We start from the raw sequence: 19605 nt of genomic DNA on the forward strand, positions 1-19605 counted from the left end.
CACACAGAGAGACACACTCCTCACACTTCTTCCAGGCAAAACACAAAAGGCAGTATTGTGGGTTTAGGGATACATCCCAACCAGGTGGAAGCACTCAAGGACCAGTACAAGCTCTTGCTTGGGGAGAGATGTGGCTTGGAGAAAGTTCCTAGGACCAGGCAGAGAGAACAGGAGGCCTGCATTTTGAAGTTTCCCACCCCTGGCATAACAATTAAAGCACAGCACTTTGATTTTGTCATGAAATTCTACTCAGTATTGATCTAGAGTAGATTCCAATGTATAGTTAGCAGAGTAACAACTTAAACACATTGCAGGATTCCCAAAAAATAGACCAGAGGCAATTGTATTTCATCCAGCAAAGCTTTATTACTACTGAAGGCAAATGAGCATAATGGTCACAAATCCAATACATTCAGGATTGGCACTGTCCATAAGAAACTCAGTTGCAGCAGACTTAACTTAAACTTACAATAAACATAATAAGTCTAAACCTTAACACTAAGCATACAATGTACAAATTCAGGTAGGTAGTCGTGTTGGTCTGGCACAGTTGAAATATATAAAAAACCTAAAATATATATAATTTTTTTTTTTAAATGTCCAGTAGCACCTTAGAGACCAACTAAGTTTGTTCTTGGTATAAGCTTTCAGAAATGTACCTGCACACGAAAGCTTATACCAAGAACAAACTTAGTTGTCTCTAAGGTGCTACTGGACATTTATTTATTTATTTTTTATATATATTTCATACTATGTACAGAATGCCACACCAGAAGGAAAAGAGACAGAAAGAGAAAGAGAAACCCAGGCTCCTTCTAGCCCTACTTTTATAGTCAGCATGATCATGACTGAAAGAGATAACAGAACCAGTTTAAACCAACTGTCCTCAGCTTCTCTGAGGGAATAACCCAAACATCAGGAACCTTCTGCTTATTTCATTCATACAGAGAAGCTTCCAGAACCCTCTTGAATTAAGTAGAATAGGAAAGCTCTCTACACATCAGATCAATACTTTCTGCACTAAGAAATGCAAACTGACAGATTTAAGTCAACTTGTGCTTAACTGCTTTGCACATCGGTGGGAGTTTCACAGCAACGCATTACTTGCTGAGGTAAAATAATTAATTTGGTACTACTAGGCGTTGTTCAAAGAACTGCATTCTGCACGTAGGAAGAACTCTGCTTACAGTGGTGCCCCGCATGATGAATGCCTCGCAAGACGGAAAACCCGCTAGACGAAAGGGTTTTCCGTTTTGGAGGTGCTTCGCAAAACGAATTTCCTATGGGCTTGCTTCGCAAGACGAAAATGTCTTGCGAGTTCCTGCAGGGGTTTCCCCCCCCCCTTTTTCTAAGCCGCTAAGCCGCTTATCCGATAAGCCGCTAAAAGCCGCTAAAAGCCGCTAATAGCGCTAATCCGATAAGCCGTCAATGGGCTTGCTTCGCAAGACGAAAAAACCGCTAGACGAAGAGACTCGCGGAACGGATTAATTTCGTCTTGCGAGGCACCACTGTATTTTGCTGCTTTCAAAAGAAGCACAGATATTTCCACAGGAGAAAAACCTCGCACCTCCTTTGTACTTCCTCACACTGCATCGTTCACACCTTTGATCCTAATAGCTGAAAGCAAGTAGGCCAGGATCTAAACTGGTGTGAGTCCCACTCACACACAAGCTCCGCCCTTTCAAGCAGCCCACCCCTATCGCTTTAAATGAGTTTTGCCTAAGTACAGTACATCACATGAGGCTGGAAGGGGGCTGGTGGGTAGCAGAACGATTTGGCAGCAGAGAATGAAGCTGTTTTTGCTTGTTGCCAAAATCATATGGGCTCACCTGTGAAGAGCAGTCACCACCCTGCAGACCTGATCCAGAGGTGGCTTACAGATACAGGCCTCAGATGATGACCTCAGGTTAGGAGCAGGTTCACATGGGGAAAGGCAGTCTCGTAGGTATGGAGAAATAGATGATATTCAGATATTTGCCCCCCACACAAGTTACATAGTGGCAACACAATTTACTGCCTTGGCCCTGTGCCTTTACAAAGGCTGCAGTGAATACCAGCCAAGAATTTCAACCCAGCAGGGGTGCCCAGTGTGGGGCAAAATGCCACACTCACACAAGGAACTAGCAGTGGCCTTGAAGTGAATGGGGGTACTCCAGGTATCATATGTGGAGTTGGAAGGGACCCTCAGAGTCATCTAGTCCAACCCCCTGCAAGGCAGAAATACAACTGGAATTATAATCCCTGTCATTGTTAGCCACTAGCTGTGCTGTCTGGGGCTGATGGAAGCTGGAGTCCAATTATATTTAAAGGACCACAGGTTCCCCACCCCCCAAAAAACACAGATGCTATTCAGGCTCTCTGGTACCACTGATTTCAGGTAATCCGAGTCTGGAAACCCAATATTCAAATACTCTTATTTATTTGTATAATTGTTTCGACTACAGTGTGACGGATTACAGTGCTGATGATTCATAAAAGTCATGAGGTAAAATGCAACTTATTCATAGCTTCTCTCCTCCAGGCCTGATGGAATAGGAACGGTAACAGTAGAAGAAAAAGAGCGGTTTGAAGAAATCAAAGAGAGGCTGCGGTTGTTATTGGAAAATCAAATCACACATTTTAGGTAATGACTGATGTTTCACCTTCCAGACAAAGAGCCAACTTGCTGCGTTTCAGATGCTGCAGTGATGATTACTTGCATAAACAGCAGGAACTTTTAAAGTGATTTTGGTGTACTATATGTTAGCATATAGATGGCACTGACAGTTCAGTCATAGAGATGTTATACAGAAAATGTAAAATGGAATTATGTGTGCATTTTTGCCATGAAAGGTTTAGAATAGAAGTCTACAGTGGAATGTCTCCATGTTATAAACAATTGCCTTTTTTTGTTTTTATCTTGTCAGTACTTATTAACTAAAAGCAGCCAGAAGATTAGGGTTTTGTTTTTTATAAAGTATTGCTATTCCAGTTTCAAAACCAAAATAGCAATTTCTTCTTCTCCCTGCCCTGCCCCTGCCCGCCCCCCTGCCCGCCTTGTTTTCCTTATTCACTTTGAACCACATAAGTGGGGAATGACTGGGACTTGCACTATGGGTGTAAATCATTTGTTAGCTTTTAAAACATTTTGCACGTATCCAAAAATGCTATGTGTTTACCCTAGGTATTGCTTTCCATTCGGCCGACCAGAAGGTGCTTTAAAAGCCACACTATCACTCCTGGAAAGGGTAAGCGTAAGGGTCCTGAAAGGTTGGTTTTTTAAAAAAAAACCCAGTTCTCATATTTGGCTCTTTTCATTCAGTGGAATTTATATTGACTTTGATTATATATTTGGAGTCTGGATGCCATTTTCCTTCCAATCACATTGGAAATGAGTGGGTGAAGGGGCTTTTCAATCTCCTGGCATACTTGTGTGTGTCATTTCATTTGAGCAGCGTTCTTCAGTACACCTGCTCTCTGCTTGGGACACACCGTGGTCCAGATTTCATGGGTGGGTTTGGTTCATAGCTGTCAATGTTCCCCCTTTTTTAAGGGAAATTCCCTTATTCCAAATAGGATTCCTCACAAGAAAAGGGAAAAGTTGACAGCCGTGGTTTGGTTTGGTTTGGTTTGGTTTGGTTTGGTTTGGTTGGGCTGGGTTACCCCTTGGCCTCTCCTGACTCTATGAACAACACTAGCTTAAAGCTTCATGTACACGTGGATATTTTATAACACCTAGAATTCTAATTGCAATTTTCTGTGCCACAAAGTCATCGTTTTATCCTGCTAGCAGAAAAACCTGAACTCAGCTCTAATTGAACAAGTACTTTAGGGCTGGTGCAATTAATCCGTACATCTAATGATAATGAACCTTGTGAACCAATCATTTTATCTTAACATCTAATGTACAGGTAGCCTAAATATAGTGCCATCCAGATGTTGCTGGATCCCCACTCCTAGCAGCCCACTTCCTCACACTCTCTTTCAAAATGCAAAACACCTAGAACCATGGGCCACGGTGATCAGGTTCAATAGTTCCCAAGATGCAATGGGCAATATTGTTGCTGCCTGTGTTCTAACCAGTAGAGGGAGACAAAGGGCACTGTGAACCCTTTGAAATCTTTTAGGTGGGTGAAATGGAAAACAAAAGCAGTTAATTTCAAGATGACACAACAAATCAGTGTTTCTTATATCAAGGTTTTGATGAAAGACATAGTTACTCCAGTCCCTCAAGAGGAGGTAAAGACCGTCATCCGTAAATGCTTAGAGCAAGCTGCATTGACTAACTATACACGGCTCTCAGAGTATGCCAAAATTGAAGGTAAGGCGATTTTGCTACTAAAATTAACGCTGGTTTCCTGTTTCAGTGAGACGACTAAGCTGCTTTTTTAAAAAAAAAAGAAGAAAAAGAAAATAAATAAAATCAAAATATGCCATAGCTTGCAGGATAAATAAGGCTAGGGTAAAATCTTCCTCTCTTTTTTTAAGAACATGAAATGGTACACAGGGTAATTACTTTGCCGGAGAGTAAGCATGTTTGGTCACTTGTACAATATTCATATGTGTTGTGTTGTTTTCCTAGAAAACAACCATTGAGATCAACATAGTATGTCATGTTTTGTAACTGGGATGGGAAACACAGCTAATTGCTTGTGACAGCGGAGTTCATGAAACAATGGAAATATCAAAAATTAAATATTTTTAACTGTGCACACTCATTTGTAAGCCAGCTTAGGATGTCTATTTATTTATTTTTCCTGGGTAATGTTTTGCCACCTCCTCTTTTATGCATAGCAGATCTTGTCAAATCAGTTGGCCCTACACTTGCATCAGATTTCATTCTTGTCACTCTAAATTCGCCACAGCTGATATTATTGACCTTTTACGTTAGGGAAGAATAACAACTAGTGACCAGAGACACATGTAGCTATCAAAAAGACATTTTTAAACTTGCTTGAAGATATGCTTTTGGCAGGAATTCTATACATGCAGATAGATCTTTACACATTAATCAGTTTTCATTGTTACCTTTTTGGCTGCTGTACAGTAATTTGAAACTCCTACACAACACGACGAATGCCTTGCTGTTAGATGTTTAAATTGAATTATGTGCTGTGGATTTGGGGTTCTTGTCATGTGTGAGCCATGAAGCTTTGCTAAATAAAGCAATGTTCTCGTTTGCTTCGAATAATAATGCTAGAGGAAACAATATCACCGTTCAATTATTTTTTTTCTTTCCATAGTCCTTGCTGGTCATAAGGACTGGATTATTGTGATATGCCCCATATTTCCAGGGTCTGTAGATTATACACCTCCTCTCTTTTTCAATGTCCCCCCCCCCCCACGTTGACAATGCAAATTGTGTACCAGTGGTAATGAATTCATTGTTATGCATCCAGTGAGAAACGCTTAAGAATTGGGCACTAAAAGGATGTTTATCAACTCTTGACTTGGTAATGAGCGATGAAAATAGAGAAGGAACGCAGGTCTCTTGAGCGCTGTGCTATCAAGCAATTTATCAAAGCACTCGACTTCACAGAATGGTTTTAATTGGTGAACTCTGTTAAAAAATTCAATGTTTAAATATGCTGCACGAGGACATGGGAGAACTCCAGTTCAGAGGCAGTTTTGGGGTTGTTGTTGTTGTTGTTGTGACTTTCCTTTTGAATGGACACTGGACTCCCAAGGTCTCTGTGTAACGCTCACTAACTCTGTCGGTAAGCTTTGCTCTCTTCTTTCAGATATATCTATGCAAAAACAAACTTTATGATCTGTAAGTAAAAATGCATTCATTTCCCAAAACGTAGAACAGTTAGCGTGTACTTTCCTTTGGTGCCTCAATTCTTCTTGGTTGTCTTTAATTATACCTTGCCCTCTTTTTTGGCACTGTGACTTTTAGGTCTGGGAAACTTTGAAGCAACAAACTTTTTTATTATTTGTTTTGTTTTCCTGTTTTGTTTTGAATTCCAGCTATTGTTTTCGGAGAAGTACTTCATCCCACACTACCTGCTCTCTTCTGCTTCTCTCCTTCCTTGTTCGTGGTTGGTTCAGCCACTTTTCTATGCTGCCTCTATAAAAAGTGGTTGCATCAGTTTCAGAGCATGCTGGGATTGTTAATTCAAAACAACCCAACATCCGCAAGCTGCATGCTTCAGGTTTTCTCTCATGAGCATAGTCCGCTCACTCTGAGTTCCTCTTCGCTTTTTTCTGCTCCTTTTTTTTTCAAACTTAAAAACAATCATTGTTTGACCATTTCTGCAGCGGAGTCTACAATTTGGAAACCAAATGCCTCCTTCGAGGTCTAACTAGCCTGAGTTCGTTAAAATTAAGTTAAGAAACAATTTCACAGCAATGCTGCTTGAGGCTATGTTTATGAAGAAATACCTGTGAAAGCCTTAGATACTGAAGGCTAAACTCCTTAGTATCTTGGAGCCTTAAATCAATCAAATTCTATTTCCTTCTATTCATGACGTTCTGACCATTATATTCCCGCAAACAATTCAGAACAAACCTTTAGAATCATGGTCACAATCTCTTTTGTGACTCATGAGCATGCTGAATGGTTAATCCAGTAAACCTCCAATTTTAAATCTTTTTTTTTTAATTATTATTATTTTTTCCTGTGTGTATCCCAAAATACTCTACAGCTACTTTCCTTTTGAGCTAATGTAAAGTTTTCCTCTGACCTATGACCTATAACCTCTTTACCTCTGACCTAAGCCTCTTGCATGCCCAAATCCTCTTTTATAGGGAAAAAGAGAGAAATGTATGAGCATCCTGTCTTCTGCTTGGCCTCTCAAGTGATGGATTTAACCATTCGTGAGTACCTTCCGCCCTCCTCTCCATACCGTCTTCACTCTTTTCTGTTTTCATTACTTCAGTACAATCCAGAGCCAAACCAACTCACTTTCCTTGCTTCAAGTCTTTTAGCATTGGCTTTGTCTGTTGCTTCTGTCTGTGAAAGTCCCAGTGTGAGAAGTCCAGTCACTTTTTATCAGCCTAAAAAAAAGAGAGAAAAGAAAAAGGTTAGAAAAAAAATCAGCTGTTTTTGTTTGTGACGAACTCCAATTTGTCTGTAAGTTTTTTCAGTTCTTCTTTCTGTCTGTGACCTGAATGCATTTTTACTTTGCTTCTGTGTAACCCCAATTTGTAAACACTTGTCACTGGTACACAATCAAAAGACAGCAACTACATGGGGGAGCAATGAGCTAGAGGTCAGAAAAAAAAGACATTGGGAAAGAGTCATCTCTATCTTTCCCTAATGTGTATGTGTTTCAAAAGTTCTTTACAATTTGTGCATACGACCGCAGAAAAATGTCTTCCCTGTACATTAGATCTTCCACGTCTCTTGTCTGTTTTCTCTCAAACAGAGTGCTATCCAAGGTTCTTTTTGCCTGAATATTCCTCTATAGAGAGCTCTGAATAGGACAAATTGTGTATATTCGTTTTACCAGTCTAATAGCCAGTATGCGTGCTCAGAGCTTAAACCACCTAAACACCAGTTTTTCTTTTTACAACATAACATTTTATCTTGGCAAAGCAAGTCGTTTTTGATGATTGCCCATGCTTCTGGGTGGTGGGAAAGATTTGGGCAACTTTTTTTCTTTTTGAATGTCATATATCACACATAACTGGGGGGCATTTTGATCCACTTGCTCATTAATCCTGCATATCTGTTCTTGTTTCTCTCTCTTTTCTCCTTGTTGCTTTCTCTCTCTTTCATATAGAGAATCAAAAGGATGCAGGTGAACAACTGTATATTATACATTGCTAGGATTGTTGAGTTTTTATTGATCTTTGTTTTCCTTTCCGTAGCTCCTTAAGATATGTACTCCTTTATAGAGAGAAGTTGGAGTTGCAGTAATACTTAAGGAGTTAATTTGTGCTGTCTTAATTCCTGTAATGAGTGTTCTCCTTCTCCCCTAAGTAGATCTAGTAGAACAGAAATTCAGTGCCATCTTACTAGGAGACGAGACACAGTTTAATCAAGAAAAAAGTTTACAAAAACAACCCTCAAAGTACATTTCAGAACTCAGTACTATTAGCAATCTGGCATTCTGTTCAAACCACTGTTTGATACCTAAACTTAATCTCATTTTTGTTTTTCATATATTCTGTTCAATACCCTATTCGGGTTGAATTGTTTTCCTGTTAATGTGTAACTAACAATACAGTCGGAGAGAAGTCATGTTTCTTGTATTATTATTTTTTGTTTGTAATGTGGTGATGTAATGAAGCAAGAATACAGTTCAGATTAAAAAAAACTTTGAAAAATAATTCAGTAAAAATTCGTCAGAGATGCCACCTTTTTCATGACTTCTGGATATAAAAAAATATTCATGTGAAATTTCATAAGATCTGAACTGTTAATTTAATTTATTTTTCTTTATTTTTCTTGAGTCCTTCGTTTATGTTCTGTGAAAGCAGATTGTCTGGATTTTGAAGTGTTTTTAGAGAGAGAAAATATTTCTGCAATGCATAATTTTGTTGCAAATTCTGCCTTGGATTGCATCAGGGTCATCTTTGAGAGACGCTACCACAAAGTGGCTCAGTATCTCATTTTTTCATACAATAATTCCACTTACACCAGAATGAACTATACTAAAATACTAGGAAATCTCTTCTTTTAGTTGAACAGTTTGTCGTCCCCTAAGGAAAGCTCACAACAAATAACTAAAACTGCCTACCCTTCCCTTTGCATAAACAATATTATTAGGTAATCATTTTGTCACAATATCAAGGGCATCCAGTTATCTTGATTTATACAGAATTTAAACAGATATTTATGACTAATGGTGGCTCTGACAAGGACAGGCAGCCTTACATGCATCAACTTGATGCATCCATAAAGTACAGTTGAGGCTGCATCTGCATCAGGCATCAATGTACATTAGCAAAATGAGACAATCACGAGGGAATAGTACCCATGCCACATGTATATTGTGACCGTCCAGAATTATGGAGTGGATCTGAACATGTCTAGTGAACATGGTTCACTGGTCCATCTCTATATTTTTGAATATTCACCAGACATGTAAGGGATTGTCACTGTCAACAGTCTAAGTAACATAGTCTAGGTAACATGTGCTAGGTAACATAGTCTCCATATTTTGGTTATTCAGCATATCTTATGTGCAGGTTATAGCTGTGGATTAGCCATCTTTGAGCTACACTAACAACCTTGCAGTTACATTTTTCTGGCATTCTATATATTTCCCCCCACTTGATTAAAAATGGGTCCGGATTGCATCCATTGTGTCCATGTTTCAAACTGAACTGTGTTTTGCTTGCTTTCTTGTTCAGAAAGTATCATGATGCAGTACACCTCAAATTGACACCAAAGGAACATGGTGGGTATTCAAACCACAACCACATGAAAGTCACTCTAAAGTCAATTGGTGGCATCCATTGTTGTCCACCGAGCTGCAATACAGATTCATTATTTCACAATGGAACTTTCCCTTCCTCTCCTCCCCAATGTGCCTCCTTTGTACTCCTAGTAATCTGTTCCAGAAGATCCCCCACCCTCCAGAGTATATTTTGGGGACCTGCAAAGCGGATGAGAAGTGGGGGAAGTACAATCCTGTGAGCAGAAATATTCTCACGTGATATAGAACATCACTCAGTAGAAGCTCCAATGAATTCTAGCATATCATAAAACGTAATGCAAAAGATTCATTTATATTTGCACATGGAATTTTAAAATACATTATCTGTTTAGAAAATAATAATTGCAGCAACCTTTAGGTACATTTCTATAGGTACAGTTCTGCACAGATATCTGAATAACTTCAATACTAAAGGGTCCTGCTCACTAATTTTCACTGTGTTTATCTTACTCTGCTAGAGAAGCATAATATGACATGCCAAAGTTAGGTAGATTTTAAGAGTGTTCTTAGTGATACTTCTTGATTTGCTGTAAGTGGCTTAAGGCAATTCATACCATATTACAGCTTATAAAACAGAGCATTCCTTGTACATGTATAGTCCTAATGTGATTTGGTAAAAGAATATATTTTGTTTAGAGTAGTCAGAAGGTGTTGATTAGCTGCAAAAGACAACCTGCATGTTAAATGGAGTAGGCAATGAAAGTAAGAACAATGGAACAGATATTGAAACCAAAATGTTGTTATTTGATCATGTAACTAGTAAAGCGCAGTCAACCCATAACAGCCTTGCATTTTGCAAACAAAGAGATGGTTATTGCCAGTTCTAACACAACGTTGTGAAATATCTTTAAACCGTTTAGAAGGCAAACAAAATCCACTTCTGCATCGTTAAAGTGTTGAGTAGTGGCCAGACTACATGCAACTGAAGCCCCACGAGAGGGAAAAAGTGGATTCTTTCATATCAGAGGAATTCCCCATAGGAGCAAAGGAGGCTGACTTGTCCTGGGACAAGACTATTTCTTTCTCTAGCACCCTCTCCATGATTTTAGGCAGAGGTCTTTCCAGTCACCTGTTATCTGATCCTTTTCACTGAGGGTGGCAGGATTTGAAACCCCAGGACAATCTCCATTCAACCCTCCTGCCATTTAAAAAAAAAAAAACCCATAGAAATTTAAGAGGGACATACATGGATTCTGCTTTCATGCTGTCGGTCAATCTCGGCAGCATAGAGCAGCATGCAGATCTGGGTCCACATCCAGCCAGGGATGGAAATTAAGCTGAAAGGAAGCCTGAGCCTGTTACCAGTCAACAAATATACATTTGCACAGGGCAGACAGAGGTGTCCTCAGCCTCCTCCATCATCCCGTCTCCATTTAGGGCGAGTATGAGAACCAGTGGCCAGTTGTTGCAGCTGGAGAACTGTTTCAGCAGCCAACCCTGCCTATGTTCTCCCAACCATTACTTTCCTATCCAAGGAATCTCTAGCAATGAAAGAGTGGAAGTAAGGGTATGAAACACTTTGAAGTTGAATAGAAGGAGTATATAGCTACAGAGTTCTCCAGAAAACATCTGGGATTGTTCTACACTAGCAGCTGGGTATGCTGCAATGCTACAGCTAATAGTGAAGCTGTTGCATCTCTAATATGCTGAAGGAACCTGAAGGCTTGGGTTCTAGGAAGCCATCAGAAACAGAAAGCACCGAGAGCCTAAAGGGAGCTAATGTTTCCCTGCTTTTTCTCTCTTATAAGTCACAGGCAAACTTATAAGACGCCTTCTCTTCCCAGGGGTCTTTTCCCCCAGAGCTGAATCTTTGCTTGCGATTCCAACCAGGAGTCCAGCTAGAAGGGATCTCCTGAAAGCAGGATAGGAGTTGTACATGAGACTAGTGGCATTGTGTGGACAGAATGTGTGCTTGATTCTATTTATTGTTTCAAAGAAGATAAAGTAATTCCTAGACTGTAAAGACAGAAAGTGCTGCAGCACCGTAGATTATACCCAATCATCACAGAAAAATATCCACAAGGTGGCAAAAATGAGCAGTTTTCAGATAATGGAATAGCTTCTAAGTGATATTGAAGTTTTCCTGTGTTTTCATACCCACCGTTGGTATTGATTTATCCCGTTTGATACCAGCTTTTCGGTACTTGTACTGAGCAAATATATTGCTTTTCACACCATCCTGAGCGTTTCACTTCTGTGCAATGGATGTGAGAAGAGGTTGAGCATCTCAGCAGGGCAATCAGCTCAGAGTCGTTGTGTGAATCAATACCTCCATACGGGAATGTCTAGCCTGCCACTATTGTTTCTGAGATTATAATGGCTCTCTTTTGAACTGTTACAATCAGGTAAATCACAACAGCTACAAAAGACATGTAGAATATGGAGATGCCAATTCCTACAAACTGATCTCTGCAGGCATGCTGCCCACCCAAATGTCAGCCAGCCCTGCTCTGTCCCTAAGTCCCCAAGCTAGAGCGAATCAGGTCTCTTTAGTACTCACACATAAAAAAGAAATCTTTTTTTATTTAAAAAAAAAATGCTGTTAATGTAATCCTGAAAGTTGAAAGGGTGGTCCTGGAATTTGGACTTTTGTAATGTGACGGTATTCCTGGTTCCGCCCACTGCCTTTATAACCTAGCATGAAGCAATTACATCTCATGCCAGAGTTTGGCAGAAGCCATCTATATGCACTTGTTGGCATCAGTAGGGAATCAGCAGGGGTATTTTAATTACTATTGTGGTGCATGTTGCGGAGCTGTAGGGAAATATGCACAGATCCCTCCCTGGTAGCTTTCAAAAATACTTATTCCTATTTCCTTTTGTTTTTACAATTTCATTTCAAAGAAAGAAAAATCAGAGTAGTGGATCAATGTGCTGAGAACTGCACAATCCAATCCATAGGTCATATGTTTTAAGCTGTTTTGTTTTTTAAAAAAAAATACTTGATAAGGCCAGCTGCTATGGCCACTTTGCTTTACGCTGTTTTCTTTCTTTATTCCTCTCGCTCTCGCTCTCCCCGCCCTTTTTTCTGCTTCATTCTCTTCCCCATATTTTTCTGCTTTGGGCGCCCACTCATGTGCGCGGGCACTCGCAAACAAGCACACCCCAACTGCAGTTGCGCAACCCAGGCGTGTTTGACAGCTGCAGGATTTAAATGCCAATCAGCTCTGAAATATATTTTTCATCTAGGTCACTGTAGGTGTCTAGGTCTGCAGCAACTGGCAAAAATGTGCAGCTGCTGGCAAGTTCAGTAGCTGGAACATATTTAAGGATGGTGCAGAGTTGAGTTACTGCAGGGCTTGCTAAGCCGTGTCTCGTGGGTGCACTTGTCCTCTGGCTTTGGTATTCCTTTGAGGAAATGCCATTCACGTTGTAACTGAATGGGAACAGGTCAGATGAAAATGGTCTGCAGCGACATAATTGACCCATGCATATATCTGGTGCAAGGGAACGACAGCCTTTTCCAAACACTGCTCTTGTTATCAGCATTCGTTGTTTTAGTTTAATTTTTTGGGGTGGACACACAGAAGCACACACATGCAGAAGAGGCTTGCCAGGGGAGGCAAAGTTGCTATACTAGCTTCCTGACAGCTGGGTTGCTTGAAGTGGTCTGAAGGTCAGCATAGTACAAACACACCAGCGGAGCCAAGGAAGCTAACCTTGTCCAGAAAAATTACCCACCTGTGACCATCTTAAATATTTCTGTATTAAACAGAGTGGTGTGATGTTGGTCCATTAGACTGAATGGGTACAAAATACAGAGATAAGGACAGAAATTCAGGAGGCCATGGAAGCCAGCAAGTCTTCTCCAACTCAGAAAGACAAATAAAGCTCACTTTTCCTTTTGAGGTGAGCTTTAATATGCCCTCAAAGGGCTTTAACCAAGACTAGCCTGGGATATTTTTTTCTCTAAATCAAAGATTATGAGTTGGCCAGATTGCATGCGAGATAGGATGGCTGTTTCCTAAGAGGCCTACAGCAGGCTTCCATTTCCAATCTTTTCTTGACTCACAGTGGTTCTGTGAAATTCTGCCCCCTTGACCCGTAGCATCATGGGGAGAAAATATCCCCACAAAGGGAACAAAGGGAAATACTAGACAAAATCAGAAATAATGTGTTTAGCATGAGGCCAAAAACTTTACTAGTATCCCTTCCCTTCCTTAGCCTATGAGAAATTAGGCTAAGATATTTTGGGACATGAATTGATGGATTCATTTCAAGGAAAGGGGAACCATTTCAGAAAAAGGGAGAAAGAAATTTAGTCACCTAAGTTGTATAGGTATTCCTAGCATAAATGTTATAAGGAGCATTCAGAAATTTCATAAAGCTCAGTGAAGCTTTCCAAGTTCTTTGTGCATTATTTTTGAGGAATGTGGACTGAGGTTTTGGCTCAGTAGGGCTGTTCAGGAGAGATAGAATCATAGAATCATAGAGTTGGAAGAGACCACAAGGGCCATCGAGTCCAACCTCCTGCCAAGCAGGAAACACCATCAGAGCACTAAATAGATTCCTCTATGCATATATGCAATATGTGGTGGGGCAGCCAGATAGCACATTCTGACCCTGACAGCCATGCACCTACTTCTCTTGCCCCTGATATCCACTCATTGACAAGGGAGGGCCTATGTGCTTAGAGCAGTAACTTGGCCCCACAGGCCTCCCCATATTTGTCATCCCAAACATGCCTTGTTAGGTTGCCATGTGGGAAAAGTCACCATATCAAAAGGGAACGTGAAAACTAAGCTTGAACAGCCCTTCAGGTCACCCATTATGGTTATGGCAGACCATTATGGGTACGATGGGCATATGATTATTTGGCTTTTGTTTGTGTGACAGAGAGTGTATACCTCTTAGAATGGGATGGAGATTTGGGATACCATCCTTCATACGGGCTTCTCAAATCCCATTGGCTTCAGTGGAATCCAAGCAGGCAAAGTTTGTGTGGGATTGCTGCCTAAGGGAGCAATCCTAAAGCAATATCTGCTGGGATAATCAGGCTAGTATTCAGCAGATCTCTGGCTGAGCCAGGAGGTTCCTGGTGCAGCCAGGCTTGTTGTTGCTGTTTAGTCGTGTCTGACTCTTCATGACCCCATGGACCAAAGCACGATAGGCACTCCTGTCTTCCACTGTCTCCCACAATTTGGGCAAACCTGTTGTCTTTGAGTTTTCTTGGCAGGGATACTGGAGTGGCTTGCCGGTTCCTGCTCCAGGTGGATCACATTTAGTCAAAACTCTCCACTATGACCTGTCCATCTTGGGTGGCCCTGCAGAAGCTCATAGCTTCTCTGAATTATTCAAGCCCCTTTGCCATGACAAGGCAGTGATCCAACAGCTTAACTTCCTCACCCTCAGCTCAGCTGGAGGTACGCTGGAGTATCTTCCCTCGTCCTTGGCTGAACTGAGCCTGGCAGATCTTAAGCTGTAGTAAGCCCTGAAGAAAGGGCGTTCCAGGGATGTGATGTGGGAGGGACCAAAGTGGGGGGAGGACTTAGGCCAGATCCTAAGACCATTCAGCTTGGTCATGTGACCTGGCAACCCAGCATCAGTTAAGCTATAAAGGGTGGTATAACCCAAACCGTATTTTAAAGACTTGTTTCCCCTCTGCCAGACTTAGGTCAGCTCAGTAGAAAGTAGTCCCATGACTGAACGGAGTTTAGATCTGCTGTAAGTTTACGCCAGCTTCATGAATATAGGATTGCTCCCTTACAGTTGCGCTTCATAGAGGCAAATGTTTCTACCACCCTGAACATACAGCCATTTATAACATTTTAGAACACTTTCAAAATTCCAATTCACCAGAAATCATCTTCCTGTAAAGAGCCAAACAATTTCTTTCTTTCTTTCTTTCTTTCTTTCTTTCTTTCTTTCTTTCTTTCTTTTCTCCTTCTTTTCCATCTCTGGAAAATACAAGCAAAAAGAAAAGGGCTTCTGGCAACAAACCATGTAGATAAATATGCCAGACTCCTTGCAGACAGAATTGTTTAGAGAAGTGCTTTGGCTATTATAATGTTGATCTTGAACATAACAGAAACTATAGGAGAGGTACATTCATCATATATCATATAGAATTTGTTGTTGTGTGCATACAGAAATTATATATATATATATATATATATATATATATATATATATATTCCCCCTAGGCTGATATCACAAACTATATGACAGATGGGTCAAGTCCTGATTTGCAGTATTCTAACATTTGGAATAGCAAAGTAACATATTTGATAGAGCTGGCAAGTTTTTATATATGATTCAACCCAGAATATAAAAGCCACTAGAATTCCAAGTGGAAAATAATGAGCTGGAAACAATCAGAAACCACACATTTTTTTAAAAGAAAGCGAGAGATTTGAGTACATATTTAAATTGCACAAAGAATGCTGTATAGCAATCCTTTTAGCCCAGAATGGTGTTATTTACTTTTTTCAAAATGCAGTCATTGCAAAACAATTCGTTTCTGTACTTTCTGCTTTTTTTCAGTTAATAAGTCTCACAATATCTAGAAGAAATCCATAGTAGGCAATATTTCTTGCCACGATATGGGTATAAAAGGCATGCAATGCTATTTCACATTTGACACATGCAGATAAAGTTTTTTTAAAAAAAAACATACACAACTAATTGACTGTACTAAAATCCTGCTTTTTGCACTTGGCTACATGAAATAACAATTAGCATTCGCACTGAATTTTAAGCATCCTAGATTGTGAATTCTTGTAGCATAGTGGAATCTGTCGACTTCAGAAAAAAATGTTTGTTGTCATAATTGTGTAGTACTTGAGTTGACGATAAGCAAAACAGCAGCTATTCCATTTGTACTTTTATCATTTCTGCTTACTTTTCGTTCAAAAGTTTTCATCTTTTTTTTGTCACTGTTTATGAAGTCACATGTGTCTTTACTTTTGCTGTCTCTTTACATCATTCACGAACAGCTCGATCGTCAGTGCCCAAGCCCCCAGCTGGGCCCACTCCATCCATTCAAACGCAGACTAACATGATAAATCAGATGCTGAAAGGCATACCTAAGCAAGCACCAAGTAACCGTAATGGTTTTCCTTTCTTTTATTAAATATATCTTTCTAGTTTAGTCTTTTTTCTCCTTAATTTGCTGTTAGTTTAGATCATAGGAAAGTAGTCTTGACCGTAGGCTTTGAAAAAGAGAAATTTCCTAGCGCAGCGCTTCTAGTAAATAGCATTGGTTTCAAAATGTCCACCTTTTTTGTCTAGCAATGTCTGACATATGCAACATTTTCAAATATCAACGTCAGCACAAAATAACATTGTTGTTGCATAACATTTTGCATGAGATATGTGAATCTGTATGAATTAAATTAAGTATGAAATGATTGAGAAGTATGCCGTTTCATTGAGCAGTGCTCCAGTTGTCCACAATATGGTTCTCTTAAATGGAGGAGGTTATAATTAAAAAAAAATAAAAAAATATGTTGTTGAAAAGAAAATTAAGCTTGGGATGAATCTACATTTCATCTAGAGACAAATTCTTGCAGGTAAGCCTGTGGTTATATCTGCTGGTTCAGCCTCTCCCCAAGTGTGAGTGGAAGGTACAGCCCCAAAGGGATGCAGTAGCCAAGGTATTGTATAATAATAATAATTTATAATAATTTATTATTTATACCCCACCCATCTGGCTGGGTTTCCCCAGCCACTCAGGGTGGCTTCCACCGAATTTTTAAAACAATAGAGCATCAGACATTAAAAAACTTCCCTTCAGTTGTCTTTTAAAAGTCAGATAGTTGTTTATTGCCTTGACATCTGCTGGGAGGGCATTCCACAGGGCAGGCGCCACTACCAAGAAGGCCCTCTGCCTGGTTCCCTGTAACTTGGCTTCTTCCAGTGAGGGAACCACCAGAAGGCCCTCGGCGCTGGACCTCAGTATCTGGGCTGAATGATGGGGTGGAGACACTCCTTCAGGTATACAGGACCGAGGCTGTTTAGGGCTTTAAAGGTCAGCACCAACACTTTGAATTGTGCTCGGAAACATACTGAGAGCCAATCAAGATCTTTCAGGACCGGTGTTATATGGTCTCGGTGGCCACTCCCAGTCACCAGTCTAGCTGCCGCATTCTGGATTAATTGCAGTTTAAAAAGCAAAAAGAAAATAATCACTTAACATAATTGGATGTTTAATAACAATAATTTTATTATTTATAGCCTGCCCATCTGGATGGGTTTCCCCAGCTACTCTGGCGGCTCCCAACAGAACACTAAAAACAGAATAAAACTTCCCTAAATAGGGCTGCCTTCAGATTTCTTCTAAAAGTCAGATAGTTGTTAGTTTCCTTGACATCTGGTGGGAGGGCGTTCCCCAGGGCAGGGGCCTCTACCAAAAAGGCCCTCTGCCTGGTTTATCTGGATAACCATATTGTTATTGATAACCTCTTTTATTATAACCCTCATACATACTGGGGCGGGGGGGAGAGGGGTAAGTTCCCAAACTCAGTAATATAACGTGCCCTAAATATAGAGTTCTTCTACCTAACTACTAGGAGCACTGGGCACTGCACATTTTGGCAGTCCTTATGTTTTGTCACTATTTATCTCGAGGCTCAGTGAGAGATCTGTTGGCGTTGGTGTGGGTATACTTAGAGTTTGCTAATGCAGTCTTCCCCAGTGCTATTTTCCTAGAAAAAGAAGTGCCGGAACTCACCATGTGACAATAACTGCCTCCCTCGTTCTCTTAGAATGGCAAGGGTGCCCACCTGAGTGGTGCCAGAACTGAGTTCCGGCAAGTTCCGGCTGAAAATAGCCCTGGTCTTCCCCAACCTGATGCCTTCCAGGTGGTTTGGAGGGCAGCTCCCATCAGCCCCTGTTGAAGTGGCCACAATGCCCACCGTAGTGACGCACAAATGTAGATGTAAGCTGGTGTAACACCACTGGTATCAACTGGGATGAATTAGCTTAAACCCTTTATTCTAACATTCCTAATTTCTGCATCAGTTTAGATAATACTCAAAATCACAAACAGTGTTTGAGATCCCCAGCACAACCATATGTATGCATAAACTGTGAAATCAGATGTTCCCTATGCAGATAAGACCAAGATGCTGTCTCTAGGAAATGTAGTTACTTGATACCATCTCAATTGCAAAGTAAAACAATTTGTACCACATATTTAAATCCAAAGCTGGAGCACTGTTTTCATGGTATAACAACAAACGTGGCTTTATGGTTTGCTCAGTACTAACTACATAGCATTTTAACCCTTGCATGAAGTAGAGGTTCCTCTTTTCTTTTCTTTTTAATTACTATTATTAATTACCCTGGGATTTTTCTTTTCTGTTCTTTCTTAAAAAAAAAAAAAAAGCAACCAATCTGTTGGCCTTACATTGAGCCTATCCTGTCTCACTCCATTTTAATTCAAGTTCTTGTACTACAGAAAATGTAGGTCGGTTAGTCACACCTGCCAAAAAGCTAGAAGATACAATTCGCTTGGCGGAATTGGTAATTGAAGTCCTACAGCAGAACGAAGAGCACCATGCAGAGGTGAGCAGCTGTGGCCTAAACATTTCTGAGCGGGGACCTATTGGACCAAGTGTCAACCCTCTGCGTATTGCACCTCTAGTTCTAGGGTGTGAGCAAGGCAAATCCATTGTCTACCCCCCAAAAATAAAACTAAATATCACTAAAAAGAAAAATAATTTTACAGGGAAAGACCTTTAAGGCTACAATCCCCTATGCACATACCCGGGAGTAAAATCCTGTTGACCTCATGAGACATGCCTTTGAGTAGATGCATATAGGGCTCAACTGTAGAAGATTGATTAAACAACTATGGGCATAATTGCTTAACCATCACTTTACATGCTGCTCCAGTTGGGCTGGGGTTTAAAGAGGCAGTTCAGTTATGGATCGTACCCACCAGTGGTCAGATTCTATTCTCAGGTTCTGTTCCAATGAAACATTTCGGAGAAGATTACCTGTGGAGAAATCTATGGAGAAAACATTACATTGGAATGTAAAAACTACATGGATTTTGCAGGAGAGATCTGCAATAAGAGAATTTGATTGCTTCTGTTCCTTGCAAAAATAAAAGAAGAAGAACAGAACCCCAAACAGATATACTTTGCATTCCAATATAATGTGTTTTTGCCTGGGTTACTCCACCTGGTACGCCTCAGTTTGAAGTCAGTTTACCACTAATAATTTTATGTTGATTTTTTAAATCATTGTGGGATGCAGCAAAATTTGGCCAGTTTTCTTTACCTGTTAAATA

The 19605-nt window shown here is 40.3% G+C and overlaps 1 protein-coding gene across 12 annotated transcripts in view; it reads left to right on the forward strand.

Annotated features, from left to right (window-relative positions):
• CADPS (calcium dependent secretion activator) overlaps positions 1 to 19605 on the forward strand; it is a 336635-nt gene that overhangs the window by 219395 nt on the left and 97635 nt on the right. For 4 of the 12 annotated variants that reach the window (XM_081852319.1, XM_081852323.1, XM_081852328.1 and 1 more), the window contains exons 14-19: positions 2522 to 2623; positions 3164 to 3227; positions 4177 to 4300; positions 6730 to 6798; positions 7707 to 7724; positions 18769 to 18875. In XM_081852319.1, the coding sequence (XP_081708445.1) occupies positions 2522 to 2623; positions 3164 to 3227; positions 4177 to 4300; positions 6730 to 6798; positions 7707 to 7724; positions 18769 to 18875 (484 nt within the window). The remainder of the gene's footprint in view (positions 1 to 2521; positions 2624 to 3163; positions 3228 to 4176; positions 4301 to 6729; positions 6799 to 7706; positions 7725 to 18768; positions 18876 to 19605) is intronic. The other 8 variants (XM_081852326.1, XM_081852327.1, XM_081852320.1 and 5 more) reach the window with 3 other exon arrangements.

The sequence above is a fragment of the Podarcis erhardii genome (assembly GCF_964252035.2).
Source record: "Podarcis erhardii genome assembly, chromosome: 2".
NCBI lineage: Eukaryota > Metazoa > Chordata > Lepidosauria > Squamata > Lacertidae > Podarcis > Podarcis erhardii.